This window comes from Myotis yumanensis, unplaced genomic scaffold (genome assembly GCF_028538775.1).
Source record: "Myotis yumanensis isolate MYYU_CA2020_CCGP unplaced genomic scaffold, mMyoYum1.0.hap1 SCAF_4, whole genome shotgun sequence".
Taxonomy (NCBI): Eukaryota; Metazoa; Chordata; class Mammalia; order Chiroptera; family Vespertilionidae; genus Myotis; species Myotis yumanensis.
In genome coordinates this window covers 78,000,045-78,023,406 of record NW_027223755.1, presented here as the reverse complement: position 1 = coordinate 78,023,406, position 23,362 = coordinate 78,000,045, and the positions used below count along the sequence as shown (strand labels likewise).

At 42.3% G+C, this 23,362-nt stretch overlaps 1 protein-coding gene across 1 annotated transcript in view; it reads right to left on the bottom strand.

The window, feature by feature from the left end:
* SLC27A6 (solute carrier family 27 member 6) overlaps nt 1-23,362 on the bottom strand; it is a 54,884-nt gene that overhangs the window by 20,508 nt on the left and 11,014 nt on the right. Inside the window, exons 2-4 of the mRNA XM_070411500.1 lie at nt 21,934-22,137; nt 16,432-16,590; nt 14,788-14,912 (exon numbers count right to left, since the gene is read on the bottom strand). Of these exons, the coding sequence (XP_070267601.1) occupies nt 14,788-14,912; nt 16,432-16,590; nt 21,934-22,137 (488 nt within the window). The remainder of the gene's footprint in view (nt 1-14,787; nt 14,913-16,431; nt 16,591-21,933; nt 22,138-23,362) is intronic.

The window sequence follows — 23,362 nt, the reverse complement described above, 5'->3', positions numbered from 1 at the left end:
ATTGTCTATTAGTATATACCTTTGAACAAGAGGTTGTATACTATTCTGATTCTCAGTTTATTCATTTGCAAAAACTGATAATAATACCTGTTAATCTCACCTCTATACTGCAGTATACAGTTAAGCCCCATGCCTAGCATATAGTAAACAATAAATTGAGGTCATCTAACCACTGTAATATTTGGTTTGCAAATATATGATTACTACCTGTAACTTTTATATCTTTGAATGTGCAATATTCTTATATTTTTACTTCTAAATCATATGTTAGAATTTAAATAACTATATTTATTCTACATTCAATAAGCATTATATTAATATGGATTATACAGTAATCAAAAATCATAACCTCACACACCTGTTAGACTGACTACTTTAAAAAAGACAAGAAATAAGTGTTAGAGAGGAATTGGAGAAAAGGGAAGCCTGTGCACTGCTGGTGGGATTTCCATAGCAGATTGCAACCACTGGAAAACAGTGTGGAGTTTCCTCAAAAATTACATACAGAACTACCAAATGATCCAGCAATTCTATGTCTCGGTGTTCATCTGAGATATGAGAACACTTATTTGAAAAGACATATACACCCTTATGTTCCTTGCAGAGGCAAAATATTGATGGCAGGAGGCTATGTATATCTTGAGAGAACTACTCAATAAACTAATTTGATAAAATAAAAATGAAATAAGAGACAGCTAAGACTGTGGATACATTGGAAACAACAATCTGACTTGCTGTTGCAGGCGTAGGCCCCACACCAATGGAATTTAAGTTAAATATTTTGCAGATAGAGAAAAAAACTCACTCAGTGCAGCAGCTCCTTCCAAAACAGAGGATTCTTTTCTATCACTAACTAGGACTCTGAGGAGTCTGCCCTGTCCCACCTATGGGCATGTCAGATATTGCCTGCCTGGCAGGAACTAGCTCTTGAACTTTTCATTGCATTTTCCTATATAAAACACTAGTGTTGCAAAGCTTAGGATTCGTTCTGCCTGAACAGGGAACTCTTTAATATGGAATAACTGTTGGATGCTTTTCAGTTCGGAGGTGAGTTTTAGCAAGCAATATTATTGATAAAATGTGTTGGCACACTCTGGAAACCACTAAGAAGGTGATTTATAAACCAAGTTCCATAGACTTTAACCTGTGTGGGCTTTAGCTACACAAGCTTACTAAATAAGAATAACCATTCATCCAAAATGATGTAATTGGTATAGAAAATCCAATTATCAGAACTAAGATAAGGCTTTTGTCAAGAAATATAAAATTCACTTATTTAACTCTCAAGTTATTTTTATTCTACTCTCCTCTCCTTTAAAAGAAAATCCAGAAGACCATGCTTTAAGGGGTGTGAGAAAAGATGAACTCATTTATTATTTAGTGTTGTGGGGAAAAGAGAATTTATATCTCAACGTCTAAAATAGAACCAAGTCTTCATAACACCCATCTATAATTTTAAAAATCCCCTTCTCTGTTCATCAATTCCCTCGAGCCTTCTTTAGAACAAATTCCCATTCCCTTTAATTCTCCCTGAACCCTGAGGTTACTACCTAAATATCACTGGGTATCACTGGGAATGGGATGGATGAGGAGAGCATGCCTGCATAAATACGAGTACAATTAAGTGAAGGAATGGATATATAACACCTGCACAGACACATACACAATGGAAAGAAATAGTGTGGCAGAGACCGAGGGACAGAGAAAAAGAGATGGAGAGAGTCAGAGAGAGTGCCTGAGAGACAGAGACAAATGGAAAGCAGGAAAGACAGAATGAAAGTGAAAGAAAGTGAAAAAGACCCAAAGAGAAAGCAAGCAAGAGAGACACAAAGAGCAAGAGGGGAGACAGAGAGTCACAGAGAATACAAACAAAACAAAGAGTGAACAGAGACAGTGCAGAGACATACAGAGACACAGAGTGAAGTATGCAGAGACCCACGGCCTAAGAGAAACAGAGATGCAGAGAGAGACACACGCATACAGGGATGCAAAGTGAGGCGCACACACACACACACACACACACACACACACACACACACAGTAAAACAAAACAAAACAAAACACATACACCCCAAACAAATTTGGACACAGAGAAAGATACTGGAAGAAAGAGAGAGAGCCACACCCAAATATGTTGACGCAGTTGCACAAGTATTGAGACACACAGAAAGATACATGCAAACAGAAAGACATACAAACAGAAATCGAGGTAGAGAGGCCAAGAAAGAGAACAAATACAGAAATCCAGAGTCAGGATGTGCAGGACAGGAATAAGAAACATGTTTGCAGCCCGATGAGGAAAAGCAATGGGAGTGAATATGTTTGAGCTCCATGTCCAGGAGCTCAGGCATTATCTCATTTTAATCACCACGATACCCTATACAATAAGAAGCATATCTCCATTTTGCACATTGAGCTAATGAAGTTCAGGTCCAAGATCACATACTAAGTAGACAGAATTTGAATACATTAAAATGTAAGCACTACGTGGGCAGGGACTGTTGCCTGTTCTACCCTCTGCTGTATCAATTGCCTAGGCCCTAGGACCATGCCTGGTGCATAAGCGATGTCCACAATCCATATGTGAAAGAAAGAAAGAAAGGTAGGGAAGGCAGGTTCAAGAAAGGAAGGGAGGAAGAAAGGGAGGGAGTGGGGGCAGGAAGAAAGGAAGGAAAGAAAAGAAGGGAAGTAAGGAGATAACCAGCTTTAAAAAACCCTTAAAACCCATGCTCTATTTTTTCAAGCATTTCTCCATGATTTCAGTAATAGGAAGTAATCAAAATATGAGTTTCTAATCTAGTAGTTAGTGTTTAAATGTTGACACACTCCCACACATGTATAGAGTAAGACATTTTACGATATACTAGAAGCCTGGTGCATAAATTCGTGCACAGGTGGGGTCCCTCAGCCTGGCCTGCACCCTCTCGCAATCTGGGACCCCTCAGGGGATGTTGGAGAGCTGGTTTTGGCCTGATCCCCACAGGCCAGGGGCTGGGAGGGACTGCGGGAGGGCTCCAGGCCATGTCCAACCTGTCTAGCCCAGTCCCGATCGGCCGGACCCTAGCAGCAAGCTAACCTACAGGTTGGAGCATCTGCCCCCTGGTTCTCAGTGTGAGCCATAGAAACTGGTCGAATGGTCAAACTGTCGGAGGGACAATTAGCATATTAGGCATGTATATATATAGACTAGAGGCCCGGTGCATGAAATTTGTGCATGGGGGGGGGGGGGTCCCTTCAGCCCAGCCTGCACCCTCTCCAATTTGGGACTCCTCGGGGGATGGGGATCGGGCCTAAACTGGCAGTTGGACATCCCTCTTACAATCGGGGACCACTGGTTCCTAACTGCTCACCTGCCTTCCTGCCTGATCACCCCTACTGGCCCCCCTGCCAGCCTGATCACCCCTAAGTGCCTCTGCCTGCTGGCCTGGTTACCCGCAGCTTCCCCCCTCACCGACCTGGTCGCCCCTAACTGTCCCCCTGCCCCCCGCCAGCATGGTCACCCCTTACTGCCCTCCCTGCAGGCCTGGTTGCCCCTAACTGCCCCTGCCAGCCTGGTCACCCCTCACTGCCTCCCTCTGCCAGCCTGGTTGCCCTTAACTGCACCCCCCTGCCAACCTGGTCACCCCCAACTGTCCCCACTGCTGGCCTGGTCGCCCCTCACTGCCCCCCGCAGCCAGCCTGGTTGCCGCCAACTGCGCCCCCTGCCCGCCTGGTTGCTCCTCACTGCCCCCCCTCTGCTGGCCTGGTCACCCCTCACTAACCTCCCTGCCGGCCTGGTTGCCCCACGCAGCCTGCTGCTCAGGCATTTGGTCGTCCTTCACTAACCCCTCTGCCGGCCTGGTCGCCACACGCAGCCTGTTAGGTCGTACGTTTGGTTGCAATGGCCCCTGGCTCATTATATATATAGACTAGAGGCCCGGTGCACAAAAATTTGTGCACTGGTGGGGGGGGGGGGGGGAGAGGGGGTCCCTCAGCCCTGCCTGTGCCCTCTCGCAGTCTGGGACCCCTCAGTAGATAATGACCTGCTGGCTTAGGCCTGCTCCTGGGTGGCAGAGGGCAGGCCCAATCCCTAGGTGCAGCCCCTGGTCGGGCTCAGAGCAGGGCCGATTGGGGAGTTGGGGCGCCGCCCCCTGTCATGCACAGAGCAGGGCAGATGGGGAGGTTGCGGCGCCACCCCCTGCCACGCACAGAGCAGGGCTGATCAGGGGGTTGGGGCGCTGCCCCCTGCCATGCACAGAGCAGGGCCGATCGGGGGTTGGGGCGCTGCCCGCTGTCACACACAGAGCAGGGACCATCAGGGGGGTTGGGGCTCCGTACCCTGTCACACACAGAGCAGGGTCAATCAGGGGTTTTGGGAGCTCCCCCCTGTCATGCACAGAGCAGGGCCGATCAGGGGGTTGGGGAGCTGCCCCCTGTCACACACAGAGCAGGGCCAATCAGGGGGTTGAGGAGCTCCCCCCTGTCACATACAGAGCAGGGCCCGTGGGGGGGGGGGGGTAGTTGAGGCGCCACACCCTGTCACACTCAGGGCAGGGCCGATGGGGAGGTATGGCTCTACCCCGTCTCACATAGAGCAGGGCCCGTGGGGGGGGGGTTGGGGCGCCGCCACTGTCACACACAGAGCCGCAGGGCAATCAGGGGGTTGGGGCGCCACCCTCTATCACCCACAGAGCAGGGCTGATCAGGGGGTTGGGGCACTGCCCCCTGTCACACACAGAGCCGCAGGGCAATCAGGGCGTTTGGGCGTTGCCCCTTGTCACGCTGATCCCGGTGCCGGGAGGCCTCGAGGCTCCGCTGATCCTACCCGGCAGGGTCACAGATCGGGGTCCCAGACCGCAGACAGCCTTGCCTGCTGCCGCCTGCCTTCAGTATGCAAATTAGCCGCCATCTTGTTGCTTCAGGGTGGGGGTCCCCACTGGGGTGCCTGGCCAGTCTGGGTGAGGGGCTGAGGGCCGTTTTCAGGCTGGCGGGCGACTGAAGCTCCAAACCTCTCCTTTTTTTCTTTTCTTTTTATTCTGGCATTTATTTACCTTCTATGGCTGTCACTGGAGCTGAGAGCCGGCTTTCTCTCTGAGGCTCGGCTGAAAGCAGGTTTCTGGCCTTTGTTTTCTGTATTCGAAACAATGTTGCGACTCCAGCTCTGAGATCCCGGCTGACTGACAGGAGGTTTCTGGAGTTTTGTTTATCTTCTATAAATGTTACTATGTTTCCCACTGAAGCTCAGAGGCCGGCGGGGAACGTTGGAGTCCACAGCAAGCAAGCCTCCTGTTAGCTTCCAGCTGCCTGGCTGCCGGCCGCCATCTTGGCTGACAGTTAATTTGCATAAGGATACGCTGATTAGCCAATGGGAAGGGTAGCGGTCGTACGCCAATTACCATGTTTCTCTTTTATTAGTGTAGATAGATAGATAGAAAGTACTAATTTTACTTCAGCCATTTAAAATCCCATTTACTAGTAGAATTTAAAAGAGAATTTGCTGAACAGGTCAGGGGTTTTAATATTGCCCCCAAATTTTGGATTTCAGCAGACCAGTTTCCTTCTGACTTTCAGAGCCTGCCATGCATCAAATTGATGTGACAGTACCAGTAAGAGTCATACTGATTTGAACTAAGGCTCTTGTTTCTTCAAAGCCTTCTTTGGGACCTGTTGACCGGCTATATGTGATGCAGTGATTGACCTATAGTTACCTCCTACTGGGTCACAGATTTATTTATTCAGTGGCCGGAGATAGCAGGCCTCTAACAATGCCCTCCTAGAAACAAAGTCTCTTTCTTCCAGAATATGTGCCTAATCCTACTCAGAGAATCTATAACACACCAAGCTGAATGGTCTCTTTATATGCTTATGAGAAGTTGAAACTCGGGAAGTTCTGTTTAAATACAGGTAATTTTGTATCAACTTTGACTTCTCAGTAAACAAAGATTGTACTGTTTGTTAACAGATGGAAAGACAGAAAAGAAACATAAATTCATAGTGAAAACAAAGGGGCAAATTGTTTCTGCCTTCAACCCTGGAAAACTAGCTGCTTAATGCTCAAAACAAAAGTACGATCTAATTCCTAAAGGATCATCTAAAATATATAACAGTGTATGTCAGGGGTTATAACTCTTCCATCTTGATTCTATTTAATGTAAGACCCCTTTTTCTTAAAACTCACTGATAACCACATACATACACCAACATACCCCATAACAGTAACTATACATTCCAACAGTTTGCTTCCTTCACAGACACTAATATATATCGAAAACATATTGATAGCAAGCCAAGTAGTTATTACAGAATAGGTGCAAAATAACATTAAATACAAATAGAGTATCAGAATCCTGGGGCACCCCCGCCCGTCTACCGCCCCCCCAATACAAAATAGCAGAATTTCTTATACTGAAGCAGGAAAGGCATGGTAGTGGGAGAGGGTGGGGTCTCTTTTGAGAGAGGATGGGAGCCCAGGACATAAAATGAGAAGCCTGCCAGGCTAAGCCAGTGCGGGCTCCGCTGTGCCCTGAAAGTCTTTGTCACGCTGCCTCTGCAGCCTGGGTCTGGGCAGGCCATGGTTTCATAGATGACAGCCATCAGTTCACAAATCATTTTAAGGCATAAATAATAGTTTGAAAAGACCTCTGTGATCGCAAGTGTTACAGCAAAAAGCAAGCACATTGTGGGCTTAGTTCATGCTCATTTTCTAGCTAGAATAGTAATGGTATTGCTGTTTACAGACCACGTATTCTGAACAGGTGCTTTCTCTCCTGGCAGCCCTGGGGAGAACTGAAAGTGGAAGGAAACAATGCTTCAGACCAGAGACATTTCAAAGTTGCCTTAGAAAGAAAGAGCAGCTCTTAGAGTCTGCAAGACTTGCCTCTAATCTGAATGGTGGTGCTGACTCACCAGAAAAAGACAGTGTAGACTTCAAGGGAGCTTGCACTTCCCTAGAAACCCAGGAAGAGGGTCACCTGGGCCACAACCACGATTCATTAATGAAATGTTCTGGAAAGTGCAGGTGACCATTAGCTGTGAGCTGGATGCAGCAATGGCCTGACTCCCTCCATGCGATGATGCAACTCTGATTTATCTAAACCCCCTCGTTGCTTCTGTCCTCCCCAGGAACTCCGACTTTCTGATTATAACTGACTTCCCTTGCAGGCCTAGGACTAGGGAAAGACCGGGCTGGTCCTGAGCACATGAGTCTCCCAGCAACTGGGCTTGTTATATTACTTGATTTCTAAAATACAATTCTACGAATTTTCACTGAGCACCTACTATATGTCAGACACCACTGTCGGTACTGAGGATACATAGAGGAAAAAACATGAACTCTCTGCTCTCCTGAAACTCATAGTGTGCGTGGGTAATGTAGGGGTAATGTGTAATGGGCTAATAACTTATATGAAGAAAAATAAAGCCGTGAAAGAAGACAAGGAGACAAACATTGTAACAAAGAGTCTGACTCCATTCTTGATGTTTGACTACTGATGACTTTCAAGCCACATCAATCGGTCCCCTTTCCTCTTCTGCCCACATCTGGCAAGCTAATGGGAAAGCCCAGTGCTCCTCCCTTTGGTGCCACAAAGCACACAGCAGTTCTGTATGCACAGGACTCCTCGCCCCGCGCTGCCTGCTTCTCACAATGAAAGCTGAACCAGTCTCTTCCAAGTCATTTTTGGACATGCTTGGGGTCCCACCCTGCCTTCCCCAGAAAGCCCTGTTATGTGAGCAATAAGCCTGTTCATATTCTCCTGGTGGCATCAACAGAACAAATTTAGGGTTTGGGGTCCATCTGAGTTGGTAAGGTGGCCATACCAGACATCAATAAGGGTTGTGGCCAGCAAGGCACTTGCTAGGAGGGTTAGAGGGTGAGCCACACAGATATCTGGGGGAATATTCAATGTGGTGAAACTGGCAGTCCTGGTGCATTGAAGGAAAAGCAAGGAGGTCGGTGAGGCTGCAGCAGCGTGAACAAGGAGTAGAGTGTGTGTGGGTAGAGGATGGGGAGTCGGGGAGGTCCCAGCAGGGGAGCAGATTACTTAGAGCCTGTGGTCCATGCTAAGGGAATTTGGATTTTCTTTCAAGTAAACCATCTGGGGGATCTGGGTAGTGAAGTAACATAATCTGACTTACACTTTAATAGAATCATATCAACTACTATTCCAAACGTGGAATAAGGAAGAGGCTATTGCTAACATTTGAGGTAGGAAGTAGTGCTGACTTAGATGAGAGTAGCAGGTAGGTGGTAAATTGAGGTTGGACTGTGGCTATATTTGAAAGTAGAATCTGCAAGATTTGCTCATGGATTAGGCAGGGGGTGTGAGAAAAAGAAATTTCAAGGGGGATCCCAGAGATTTTGTGACTGAATACATGGAAGGATGGAGTTGTCATTAACTGAGAAGGTCAAGGTGGCAAGGAGTACATTTTAATGGAGGTGGTAAAAAGTTAGGCTTGTGCCATTTTTGACAGAAGATGTCAATTAGATTTCTAAGTGGAGATATTAAGTGGGAATCCAGACATATACAACTTGAAATCAAGAGAGAAGACAGGGCTGGAGATGTAAACTTGAGTTAAGTTGTGGAAGGTATTTGCAGCCAGGAACATGTTCAGGGAAGGAGAGAAGAGAGAAGAGAGAAAATGTTTGATTGTGGAGTTCTGAGAAATATTGAGGAAGATCGAGCCATGGAGACAATTTAAAGCGATAAACTGGCATTTTTGAGCCTGGTTTATGTGAGTCTAATCTAAAGACAAGCACTGACTAGAGAGGGTTGTGAGCCTGTCAGGCTGAGACTATGTGCAATTTCGGCATATTCACTAAGATGAAAACCATCTTGTGAGGCTCTTGGGAGAAGGCCCTACCATTGTGGTCCGTCTGTTTCCGGCTGGGCCCATTTTGTCAAAGTTTTAATGCACCGTAACAAAATAATCCAGAATCATAAGGATACTTTCTGGTTCCCCGTGAATCTCTGATTTTAAGAAAGCAGAATAAAGAAAAGGGATATAATTTACAGAAAATATGTATAGGGTGTCCCCCAAAATGTATACACACACTTTGAATAATTAAAGGCAGTGTTTATTAAAATACACTTCATTTTCAACATGGAGCTATCAGCTGTTAAAGTGTGTATACATTTTTATGGGACACCCTGTCTACAGCCTAAATGATAAAATATATTAATTTGAAAAGTAGGCTTCACACATATGCGTCATTTTTTTAATTAGACCCTGCCCACACTATCCTCTCTGGGGTCCAGATTTGTACATCCTATTTTACTTCTTCACATGGGTGCCTAATTAACATACCAAACTTAACAGGTCCAAAAGAAACTTAATTTCACTCCTCAAATCTGTTTTCCTTATTTCTTCAAATGGTTCACAATTTAACTAGATGTTTGAACCAAAAATCTGGACTCTATTCCTGATTCTATCCATTCCTTCACTCCCTATCCCTGAACTAACATGTCCTGCTATTTTTCCTTCAAAACAGATTCAAATTGGTACAGGTTTTTACAATTTGCCTTTATCTTTTCTCAAATGCTCTGATGGGAGTAAAATCCAAATTCCTCTCTATGATCCACCGAGCCCTATAAGATCTGGTCCATGGATGGGCCAGCCACTCTTCTTCTCTTCAAACATTCAGGCTCTGTCCCCTGTGGGCCTCTTAGCTTTCAGTTCATTCTGTTAGGACTGCAATCCCCCAGCTTTGCCGGCTGGATCCTACCCGTCCTATCAGTTCCTCATCTCATAAGTGACCATTCAGTGAAGTCTTCCCTGACCACTCCATCTAATTAGCAATGTCCCACTCCCACCACTCATCATTCTCTAGCATCTCAACCTGTCAATTTCTCCATACTTGTCATTCATTGTCTGTAATGACTTCTCTTCATGTCTTTGCTGATTTATTTTCTCTCTCCCCAAACTAGAGTGTCAGTCCCATGAGAAAGGGGGTTTTATTTGCCTTGTGTGCCCCCTGCCCCTGCATACTCAAATCAACAATATTACTTGAATGACATGAGTGACATATATGACTCTATCCCTAGATATATCCCTAGGTATGGTTCACTATCGACTACCTTAAGAATTATTTAAATAAGATATACTCTATAGCAGGAGTTCCCCAGACTACTGATATCTAGAGTTCTAACATGTTCCTCACCTATCATATTAAATGTAGCATTAATCTTAAAAAATATATAAAATTAAATCCAATCAGAAATTGTATGGTGTTGCTTCAGAAACATAGAAAACTTGGGAGAGTGAAAGGTTGGAAAGAATTCACCCAGCCAGTGTAGCACAGTGGTTGAGCATCGACCTATGAACCAGGAGGTCACAGTTCGATTCCTGGTGTGGGGCATGCAGGAGGCAGCCGATCAATGATTCTCTCTCATCATTAATCTATCTATCTATCTCTCTCCCTTTCCCTTCCTCTCTGAAATCAATAAGAATGTGTGTGTCCGTATCTATATATATAAAAGCCTACGCGACTGGCCGACCGGCTGACTGACCAACCATCCACTAGCTATGATGCGCACTGACCACTTGGGGGCAGACGCTCAATGCAGGAGCAGAAACCACAGGCATGGAAACATGGAACAGAATGATGAATCTCAGGGGGAAGGGGGAGGGTGGGAAGAGATTAACCAATGATCTTATATGCATACTAGAGGCCTGGTGCATGGATTCGTGCACTGGTGGGGTCCCTCGGCCTGGCCTGTGCCTCTCACAATCTGGGACCCCTCAGGGGATGTTGGAGAGCCGGTTTCAGCCCAATCCCCACAGGCCAGGCTGAGGGACCCCACCGGTGCACGAATCTGTGCACTGGGCCTCTAGAATATATATATATGAATATATATATATACATATATATATATATATAAAAAATATATAAATATATATATATAAAATATATACAAATATATATATATATATAAAATATATATAAAGGAAGATTGGAAACAATTGCTCTCCTAGTCTCAGGGGAAGAGAATAATTACTTCACTGCTCCATGAATAAGAGGAGCCAGTACCTTGGCTTTTTTTTTAAAGGACAGTGTTGCTGCCACCAGTTTGGCATAAACATCCAATGTTTATGCCAAAGGAACTTTTGCAACTAGAGCTTTAAAAAAGAGAAAAAAGGCCCTAGCTGGTTTGGCTCACTGGATAGAGCGTCGGCCTGGGGACTGAAGGGTCCCGGGTTCGATTCCGGTCAAGGGCATGTACCTTGGTTGCAGGCACATCCCCAGTGGGGGGGTGTGCAGGAGGCAGCTGATTGATGCTTCTCTCTCATCGATATTTCTTTTTTTTTTTTTTTTAATATATTTTATTGATTTTTTACAGAGAGGGAGGGAGAGAGATAGAGAGTCAGAAACAGCGATGAGAGAGAAACATCAATCAGCCGCCTCCTGCACATCTCCCACTGGGGATGTGCCCACAACCAAGGTACATGCCCTTGACCGGAATCGAACCTGGGACCTTTCAGTCTGCAGGCCGACGCTCTATCCACTGAGCCAAACCGGTTTCGGCGTTATTTCTAACTCTCTATTTCTCTCCCTTCCTCTCTGTAAAAAATCAATAAAATTATTAAAAAAAAATAAAAAAGAGAAAAAAAGTCAGGATTGGGTCGGGGGTGGATAAACACTTTTTGCCAGGGAAAGCCAATCCTAGGGCGTTCTTATGCAACGACTAGTATATATAAACACTCAACTCAGACTGTGATTTTGCTTGCAGGTAAATCTCCTTTGGAATATATTACTTACCCTGACAATCACAACTCATCTGGATATATTCAGAGAATGTGTGATTTTGCTTTCTTTTACTTAAGCATTTATTTTAAATGAATGTCTATGGGACTTCAAACCACGGCTTATGAGACATTCAATTTTAATTCATTGAGGGTGTGGACCACATCACCTGTTCACTCTCTGGCCCTACCTGAATCCACTGCTGTTCTAGTTGCACAGTAGGCACTACCCCTTCCTAGAAGCTCATTGAAAGGAGTGAATACTGGACAGCAAAAAGCAAGTTCTTGAAAGGATAAGATGTCATAACAGAAGACTCTCCTTTGCCTAAACTTTAATGCCAAGAACTGCTTGTACTTGTTCTGTGTGAGCCCAACGAAGAGATTAGGAATACAATGCATCTCTGCTCAGGAAAACGATTAAGCTTTCCTTTGGGCAAAGCTATATTTATTTCCCTTGCTCCTGCCTACAAGTAGGTGCTTAGAGATTATTTCACAAACACTGTCTTTCCTTCAAATAACTTATCTAAGAATTAAAATATTTAATTAACTAAAGCAATCAGGAATTCTTTTTCAATTCTCAGTTCTCTAAATTATCTCATTTCCTCAAAATTTGTGCATTACAACTTCAAAGAGGTAAAAAAAGATATTTCATTTCATAAAGAAATTCAAAGGAAAAAACCTTGAAAAAAAGATTTATAGAAAATATGACAAACGACTAATATCTTTATTAACACTATCATACCATGCCAGTAATCTTAATAGAGAAATTAAATATATGCTTATTTCTAGCCTATAAAATTATGAATAAAGTTAAATAATATTTTCCCCATTAAAAAAACCAACAACCCAAGGCATTCTCTGTTAAAATAAACTATTATTAAGAAGCCCAAGCAGATGGGGCTTCATGCACCCTATTTGAAAGGGTGGGCCATCAGGACTGGCTTTTTTCCCATTTTCCTTCCTTCAGAGACTTTTGAGGACCCTTCAGGGAGGGTTGAGTTCTCTGGCAACTATTTTTAATGCCCCCCAGTACTGACAAAAGACTGTGCAATAGGCATAGTTCCACATTGTTTAGATTCACTTCAACCACTTTGAAATGCCATCTGGAAATATTCCATTAAAATCACCCAAATATCCATGTCTGCTGACGACTTTCACTCCTAAGACCCTTGTACTGACTATATTGCATGAAGATGCTAACTGCAGAATACAAGATGGTAAAACTTTAGGAAAATAATAAATGCATGTATTTAACCATTCAATAACTACTTAGTGAGCAAAGGACCTTGCAAAAGCTAGTGTTTCTATTAAAGGATGAGAGGAAATAGGAGTGGCTGGGGAAAGGCCACGGGGAAGTTCATTAGATAGTGCCTGCTATGTACTATGTGCTATGGCTTTTATCTTACTGCAGGACATTAGTTCCTTAAATTAACTCAATCCAGAGATCATATTACCAAAGAGTACAATGAAAACTAGAAGAGAGCCCTAACCGGTTTGGCTCAGTGGATAGAGCGTCAGCCTGCGGACTCAAGGGTCCCAGGTTCAATTCCAGTCAAGGGCATGTACCTTGGTTTCGGGCACATCCCCAGTAGGGAGTGTGCAGGAGACAGCTGATCAACGTTTCTTTCTCATTGATGTTTCTAACCCTCTATCTCTCTCCCTTCCTCTCTGTAAAAAATCAATAAAATATATTAAAAAAAAAAAAAAAGAAAACTAGAAGAGAAGAGATGCCAGGTTGTGGCATTATAATTCTTCCACTGGGACTCTTCAGGTAAGATCACGATCCTAATAATGGTATTCTCCCTGAAGAGAATAAAGATAAAAATCACCTAAATTTTAGGTCCTAAAACATTTCTCTGGGACTCCCTGCCTTAGTTATGGATCTAGGAAATCCATAGCTGCTGAAGCACTCCTGACCAAACAAAAAGAATAAGATAGAAGGCTTCTGCCACAAGGAGGTAGGTCAGGAGCTAGACAGGAGGTCTGTCCCTAGTAAACTCCAAGCTTAAGACAAATAAAAGCATTTTGTAAATAAGATTATCCAGCTTCACATTCTTTTCTGTGTTTATTTCCCTTGTGTAATCCTGTATCTTTAATAAAGTTTTATTTAAATGCCTCCAATCTCCTTTCAGCTGTGCTGTGGGGAAAGGAAGAATGCCTTATTTTAGCCGACCAGAGAAGACATCTCAGCCCGCCTTCCGTGCCTTAAGCTGGTGCGATGAGTGAGAAAGGCCCTGGTCTGGGAAGGGTGTTTCTCAGAGGCACAGGGTGGGCTGTCTCTATAGGGAAGCATCCTCTATCACCATTCTTCGAGGGATGGTGTTGACTTGATTACTGAGTCACTTCTTTGTATCCTCAAAAATGTTTAGAAATTCAGACAGTTAAAAAAATAAGCATCTTGAAATACAATTGAGACCAGGAAAATAACAATAACTTCTGAAGCCAAAAAAGCAAACAAATTAATAAAGACAAACTTCAGGTGGTTGCAATTCTCTGCCTGTTTACTTTCAGAAGGGGGCATTTTATCAAAACTGTGGAAATGATGGCTTTAGGTGGGAAGAGAAGTGTAAGTCAAAGCAAAATTTCTTTTTTTACATTTAAAGCAAAACCAAACAGAAAGATATTCTAACATAATCACGTATTCAAAAGAAAACAAAAATAGAAAAACAAGTAAAATCAGTGTTGTTAAACAGCATTTAGAAAGCTTATTTAATTCAACCTTGGAATAATTGCTTTCTGTAAACATAGCACACATCTCTTTTCATAATCAGATGCATGCTATGTACACGGAAATTGTCATCAGTCTAAACATGAAGTGAACTGGATTGCAGGTCTGTCTTTTCTGCCACAATATAGAGAATATTAATAGTACACTCCTGGATAACTCTCCTTTTTTTTCTGATTTGTTTTATATTCATTTTATCTTGGGGTAAGTCATTTTATCTGTATAAGTTAGCTAAACTATGTTCTGGAAGAAGATGGAGTATAACAAACAAAAATTACTTTTTCTCTCAATACTTTCTCTTTCTGGAATTACTTTTTCTCCATGAGAATGATTACTCTTACCTTAGGTTGTTTGCAAAGGTAACGACAAATTTCTCCAATATATTGAAACACAGTCACATTATATTTTTTGCAGTCATTCCAAAATTGGCTTGCTGAGAATTTCTTCTTTAATACACAAGTAGCTCCTATGAGAAAAGGCAAAAAAAAAAAAAAAAAAAAAAAAGGGTACTAGGTAAAAAAAATTCAAGGGATTTTATAATCCAGCAGTGGCCATTTATATCACGCTCATTTGAAAACATTAATCTTACAGTCCATATCTTGAGGTTGAGAGTAAGGGGGTTAGTAAGACAGCTCCAATAAAAAGTTCACTGATGACTGCAGAACTTAACTTTAGAAACACTGTAGGTCACATGAATATGTCCTAAAGAAAAGCCCTAATGATTTGACCTTCATCTTTATTTACTGGGGACATTGATCATATTCTAAATATGCTACTCTATAAAGTTACTTTATAGTATTTTAGACATGTAAACAGTAGTAAATGATCTCTATTCTGTATAATAAAAGCCTAATATGCAAATTGTCCCTTTGGGTGGTCATTGGACCGGGAGTTTGACCGGGAGGGGTGGGGGCCACCACCCGGCTCCCAGGCACTGAGGGAGCTGGGCAGGGTGCCCTGTCCTGATCGACTGCTCCGCAGGCAGGATGGTGGAAAGGTGAGGGGGTGGTGCCAGGCCATGGCGGGGTGCCAGGTGGGGCTGTGGGGCTGCGAGCCTGGGGGCACAAGCTGGGGCCCGGTCCCCTGCTGGCCACCCTGAGGGACCCCACCCATGCATGAATTTGTGCACCGGGCCTCTAGTTTATATATCATTTCAGGACAAGCTGGTAACAGACACTTAATTCAGCATGTTTATGAATTTATTTAAGATAAATAAAAGCATTTTGTAAATAAGATTATCCAGCTTCACATTCTTTTCTGTGTTTATTTCCCTTGTGTAATCCTGTATCTTTAATAAAATTTTATTTAAATGCCTCCAATCTCCTTTCAGCTGTGCTGTGGGTAAAGGAAGGATGCCTTATTTTAGCCGACCAGAGAAGACATCCCAGCCCGCCTTCCGTGCCTTAAGCTGGTGTGATGAGTGAGAAAGGCCCTGGTCTGGGTAGGGTGTTTCTCAGAGGCACATGGCGGGCTGTGCCTTACCTTTCCAGTGTAAGTTTGTCATTCCTCCCTTCATGAGATAGGGTCTATTTCCCAGCCCTTCAGTTTCTGAAACCGGATTGGCTTGTGACTTGCTTTGATCAACAAAATGCAGGTGAAATGATCTATGTGACTTCCAGGGATAAGCCCTAAGAGCTGTGCAGCTCCCACATTCCCTCTCTTTAAAGGTTTCTACCACCATTTAAGGAGGCCAGGGTAGACTATTAAAGGATGAGCGACCCCATGGAGAAGAAAGCCCAGTCAACAGCCAGCTCCATCCACATGGCCTAACTCCTCTAGGGCACTACTCTTTCCACTTCAGGAATACACTGAGCATATCATGAAATTGTGTACTTTTAGTAAGTTGGATAATTTATTAAATGGTATAATTACATAATATGCACATAATCAGTCTGAATTCTACTGGTAGAGTTTCAAACTTTAAAAATATAAGTTCTAATTATTAGGCATTTTGAAAACTTATCATATAGAAAATAATAACTTACCTAACTCAATACATCCACCAATTCCTAGGATAGCTCCAGAACTATGATACAGAGGAAGGGTTATATAAATGATGTCATCACTAGTACAACCAAAAGCCCACAATCCAGCAGCACCCTTTAAAGCCTGCAGCTGGGTAATCACAGCTGCTTTGGGTAGACCTGGGAGAAAAGAAAAAACACACATCTGTAATAGGAATGAAGTCTAGTCTTTCCTAGATATCCTTGAGGCTACCTAACCAAGGCCAACATAGTCCCTCAAGGCACAAAGAATGGAATTAGAGATGACAGCAACAAGATTTAGGAAAGCAGATGGATCACTGACACCACCCACTCAAGAAGCTGAGAACTAAGGTGACGCCTTGAAGAAAGCTGATTAGCCCCCACAGAACCCCACAAAAGGCTCAGAAAGTTGCTTACCAGGTAGCTCATGGAATAGGAGATAATTATGGAACTATAAACAGGGAGCTTTATAGAAATTCTGTTTATGAAGCAATTACATTGACACAGAATCTATATAAATCTCATCCCTTGTTCATCAAGATATCACATAATGTTGTAGGTCCTATAGACATTAATGGTATGAAAACTGATCTCAATTCTTTTCTTAGTCAAATACACTTTGAATTTGTTCCTGGGCCCCAGAATATAATATTTTCATGATCCTGGGCAAACAGGACTTGACAGTAGTAAGAGTGGTAAGGAAATATTCAGTATCATCCAAAGGGCTCCCTTATAACCTGCGGAAAGGGCCTGTGAGCAGACTCTACTCCCATCATATAACTTTTCAAATCCTGACTTCACTACCTCACTTCCTAACTTGCACCAACACTTTCTTCATTATTAATAGTATACATTTATTTTGTTTGTGAAAATCTAATGATTTTTATGATATTAGGTGGCATACTGATATAAATTCTCATATTTATTACCATTATAATCATTTAATTCAGTTCTGGGTTTTGAGTTGTAAAACATCCTATATAATAAAAGCCTAACATGTTAAGTGTCTGGTCATCTGGTCGTCCATTCAACCAATCAAAGTGAATATGCTAATGATATGCTAAGGCTGCTCAACCACTCACTATGATGTGCACTGACCACCAGGGGGCAGACAGTCGACTGGTCGACCAGTCGCTATGACATGCACTGACCACCAAGGGGCAGATGCTCCAACTGGTAGGTTAGCTTGCTGCTGGGGTCCAGCCAATCAAGACTGAGCGAGACAGGCCAGACACGCCCTGGAGCCCTCCTCCGGATCCCTCCCCAGCTGGCCAACCTCCTGCGTCCCTCCCTGGCCCCAGTTGTGCACCTGTGCCCTCTTGCAATCCGGGACCCCTCTGGGAATGTCAGAGAGCCGGTTTCAGCCCAATCCTGCAGGCCAGGCCGAGGGACCCCACTGGTGCATGAATTTGTACACTGGGCCTCTAGTCAGTTTATATTAGAAATAGAGAAAGAGAAATGCTTTTTATAAAAAAATATCAAATCCTTACTGAGGCTGAATGTGATTTTGTTACACTCTTGATAGCTTTGTATTCATAAAGCATGACATTAACTGTATGCCTAATTCTGTATGTTGCTCTGCTCTGGTCTCAATAAGACCTCATGGTGCTCAGGACTTTGAGCTAAAAGAAGATATTTGAATAACTTTCCCTGTATAATAGATCATTCACAAACTAATTGTTCAAGAATGTCAATACATGCTTTTGATATTTGTTTTAAAATTCAATAAAATAAAATAAAATAAAATAAAATAAAATAAAATTACAGCCCCAGATTGCTTCTTCCACACTGGTAGATGATCTGAGATTTATTCTCTGGAAAAGGTGACTCTGGAAACAGCAGGGAAAAGAGAGACTGGACAGATAGGGGAAAGAGAAGAAAGTCTGCATATTCCTCCAGCTCCCTTTTGATGCTTAACTAGTTTTACTCTCCAGATCCTTGTCTGAGGAATCTGAATAGCCCACAGTAAAAGCTGAAACACTGACAGTCATGAATCCCCCAACAAAGTATCCTGGACAATGAAACCACCCAGTCCACAGGTCCCACCTAGGCTCACAGAGCTCATCTAGTCAGCATGTGCTGTGTTTTTTTGTGTGTTCTGATGTCTGTACTTTAAGTATTAACTGTCAGTCAAAAGTCACCAGATATTTGAGAAAATCCTCTATGGTAAAGGTTAGAGACCAATACAAACCCAAAACAAAAGGATGATGAAGAAAATAAAGACAAGGTAGAGAGGATAAATTTTCAAAAAGTTATTATAATTAATATTCCAAGAGATATGAGGATATAAAATACCAATAATACAAAAATAGCCAAAAAAGGAATATTAAGAGAACACAAGGGTTAGAAGATAAATCTCTCAAAAAGTAAACCAAAAGATAAGAGAAGGAAACAGATAGGAAAAATAGAATTAATAGCTCAGTCCAGGAGGGCCAATCTTCAAAAAGTTAGAGTTCTAAAGATAAAAGAATAAACAAACAAGCAAATGTACTAGAAGGAGGGAACAAGGGGAAAGAACAGAAATAGAAAAGGAAAGAGAAGGAAAGTAGGATTTAAAGTTTTTTTTCAAGTAACTAGAGTTTCAAGACATGAGTTTCTAGACTAAAAAGGCTTACAAATTTCCCAGCCAAAAGGATGAATAAGACCAGTCCCCCTATAAGTCTTATGATGTTATAGACTAATGAAAACTCATAAAAGATTCTAAAAATCCTCCAAAAGAAAGAAAAAGAATACCAGTTTGCATATAAAGAATAAGAAATTAGAAAAAGACTTCTCAATATGTATACTGAGAGTCACAAGATAATAGAGTATGTCTTCAGACTCCTGTACAAAATCATTTCTAACCTAGCTTCTATACAAACAAGTGTAAGGGTAGAAAAAAGAAGACATTTTCAGACATGTGAGGATTAACCCTGCCTCCTAAACACTCCTTATCAGACAGCTACTGAAAGCAGGGCAATGACAAAAAGAAAAGTAAACCAGGAAACAAACTTAGGATCTAAGAATTAGGGGGTCAGAAAAAAGAAAAGAGTTGAAGGGAATTCCCAGGAATACGGCAAAGAATGAAACCGGGACTGTAAGAGAGTAACTGGTCAGGAATGAAGTAGAGTGAGGAAGGCTCTGGAAAAGAGATGGCCAAAATCATGGGCTTGCTAAAATACAGACTACCTTTTCAGTTTCAAAAGTGAGCTACCTCTTTGACAAAGGAGTGAGCATGAACCAGTTATCCTATATAATAAAACCCTAATATGCAAATCGGAAAGACCAGTTGCTATGATGCACACTGACCACCAGGGGGCAGATGCTCAATGCAGGAGCTGCCCCTTGGTGGTCAGTGCACTCCCATAGAGGGAGTGCCGCTCAGCCAGAAGCCAGGCTCACAGCAGCAAGCGCAGTGGCAGTGGTGGGAGACTCTCTGGCCTCCACTGCAGGCAGGCGGTAAGGAGCAAGGGGTCCTGAACTGCGAGAGGGCGCAGGCTGGGCTGAGGGACCCCCTTCCCCGAGTGCACAGATTTGTGCACTGGGCCTCTAGTATGTGTATAGGAAACCAGGCTAGCAAACAAAAACAGCGACTAATTTCAGGTTGGAGGGAGTTTTATGTGAAAGAAAAGAATTATACTTATGCTACACTGTAGAGCTCAGCTAGAAATAGTGTTTAGTAAGTTATGATACTAATACTAATCAAGTCAAAATTTATGGTGAAACAATACTAGTGTGATGCTGGGAAGAGAAAGTGCCTGCACAAGAGAGAAAGAAATCAGTGGAGGAAGAGAGTGGTGGTAAAAGAAGACAAAACCCTCATCCTCCTATGTGGACAATCAGTAGATGCTTTTTAGTATGTATCTATTTATGTGTCTAGTAAGATACTGATTCTATTTAGACATATGGAGGTGTTTATAAAAAGAAAGATACAAAAGTACTCAGTGTAGTCGGTTTGGTGAAGGAGACTCTAAAACTTCTAAAATTTTCACCTCTGTACTATATAATTTCTTTTTAAAAAATATATTTTATTGATTTTTTTACAGAGAGGAAGGGAGAGGAATAGAGAGCCAGAAACATCGATGAGAGAGAAACATCGATCAGCCGCCTCCTACACACCCCCCACTGGGGATGTGCCCACAACCAAGGTACATGCCCTTGACCGGAATTGAACCTGGGACCCCTCAGTCTGCAGGCCGACGCTCTATCCATGGAGCCAAACCGGTTAGGGCTGTGCTATATAATTTCAATACAAATAAATATCATATGAAAAAGTAGTAATGCCTTTGCTTTCAGCCTGTTGTGCAAATGTATGAACCACTCTGGTTTTAATCCTGAAGAGCAAAAGCTGTGATGGTCTGCCCCAGCCTGTTCCCTTTGGGCTGGGGAGGAGGCTGCAGAGGAGGAGCAGTGGCGAAGATTGTTTTAAAGGCCAGAGTCACTTCCTATTTTTCACAAGAAAACGGTCATAAAGATAAACCAGTTAATAATCTTCTTCAGGAATTTTTCAAAGTTGATCATTTCTAGAATTTCATTCTCTCTTTCAAAGTCCAAATCAGAGTGAATTTATGCTGACAAGTTGGTACATACTAGCATTTTCCAGTTCATTTATCAAAGCTTGTAAACATAGTAAAAAATATAGTTTACCCTCTAACTTAAAAGAGATCATTGTTAGGTTCCAAGTAGAAATAAAATAAAATAAATAAAATAAAATGTAGGAAAAAAAAGGAAGGAATGAAGAAAAGGGAGGGAGGGAAAGAAGAAAAAAAAAGAAAAAAGTAAAAAAAACTTATGCAATTATAGTTTTGCTTCCAATGCTACCTGTGCACAAGAAATTAGTAACAGAATATTTTTAATATGTCTCATTCAAACCCCCAGTCATCTTCAAACTAATTACAAAAGCTTCTTTAGCCTATGAGATACCATTTGGTTTTTTCCTAAGAATCAATTAAGTTTAACTTTCTTTTGAATTCTTAAGAAGCTGTTTAATTATTATTATTTTTTTGGGTGTGTATGTTATTATTGTTTACCTAAAGAAGGGAAAGTTTAGTTACTTGATTCTGTTTTGTATCTTCTCCCAAACCTGCAATACCTTCAAGACTTCCTGTTTGTCACATGTTCCAGTCACCCTTAGGAGAGTCAGCAGAACCAGCTACAGGAGCTTAAATTGCAGCAACAGCTGAATTGTTTTAAGGATTTAACATTTTAAACAAGAATATATAAAACTGTTTTAAAGTAGACTAAGGGATTTGTTTAATCCCGCAGGATGATGAGAAACTATTTAAATGAATCTCTTCATTTTATATACCAGGGGTCTGAGGAACAGAGAAGCTAGCAAAGATCTTGCCAAAGAAGCTGGTCAACTCTAGGGACAGTCCTTTGTCCTTGGTGCTATCAAAAGTGAACGTGGTGACTTGCCAAATTAAAGTCAGACCGAGTTAAAATTAATGCCATTACTCATGGCAGAAATTTGCCCAACACTGTTGCTTTCTTTTTGGGTATTAAGGCAAAAATGAGTCATACCTGTTGTTCCGGAGGTGAAAATGTAAAGAGATGGAGTCTTCAGGTTCGAGGCAACATGGTGGCTGCGTGGCACCGGCTTGTCAGATGCTGTGCTCAGTTTTTCTTTGAGTGAAATTACACCTCGTGGAACAGAATCTCTTACCGCCCAAACACTGATGTCTTCTGGGAGGCTGGGGAGGATTTCTTCGACAGCTTCAAGCAAATCTAAAAACCAAAGGATTAGGAATAGGTAAACAAAACAGAAATCTCAAACCATCCACCTTGGGTTTTCTGTGGCGTGTTGGAATAGAAATAACATGTAAATACAATGCTAATTTCATTTTCATGTTGGATAAGTAACATCAAAGTCATTTTATTATTCTGTTTCAACAGAATCACCTGAAAGGTAAATCTAGCCATCATTTAATTGAATCAACACAAATAGGCCAATTCAAATTGATTTTTGAAGAAGCCATTATCCAGACTATGTTTTTTTTCCCAATTAAAAGAAATGTATATATTTTTTTAGAAAGGGGACAACATTTGGGGTTAGACAACCCTGGATTGGATCCCAGCTCCACTTTTTACTGACTGGGTGATTTTATTTTATTAATTTTTAATTGATTTTTTAGAAAAAGAAAGGGAGAGAGAGAAAGACATCAACTGGTTGCTGTCTACATACACTCCGACCAGGCATCGAACCCCCAACCTGGGTATGTGCCCTGACCGGGAGTTGAACCCGCCACCTTTTGGTGTACAGGACAACACTCCAACCAACTGAGCAACACCGGCCAGGGCTTCAATAAAACTATTTTTAAACTCTGCTTTAAATCTAAATTCAGGACACTGCATTAAACATTGTCCTTGAAATACAACTCAGTAGCTCCGAAAAGCCATCTGCCTGTCACTGTGTAGTTCAACCATAATGAAATACATTTGGGAGAACCCCCTGATCGCTATGGAATCACAAGATCATTATGAGTTAGAGACCATTTCAGAGCCCAAAGGTAAGTGAGGAGATTTAGAGATGTAAAAATGCCCTGGTCAGAATGCTCAAGTGCATGCAAATATGGACCTTTCCACCTAAGCAATTATATTTATTCCAATGTTTTTTGTTTTAAACATATATTTTTATTGATTTCAGAGAGGAAGGGAGAGGGAGAGAGAGAGAGATAGAAACATCAATGACAAGAGAGAATCATTGATTGGCTGCCTCCTGCACGCCCCCTACTGGGGATTGAGCCAACAACCAGGCACGTGCCCTTGACCAGAATCGGACCTGGGACCCTTCAGTCTGTAGGCTAACGCTCTATCCACTGAGCCAATCCGGCCAGGGCTATTCTAATGTTTTAACAAAACTTTGAAAATAATCACAAGCTACATTCTGCTTTGAAGCTGAATCAGCGTCCTGCGTTAAACATTTTCCTGGAAACGTGGATCACTATCCAGT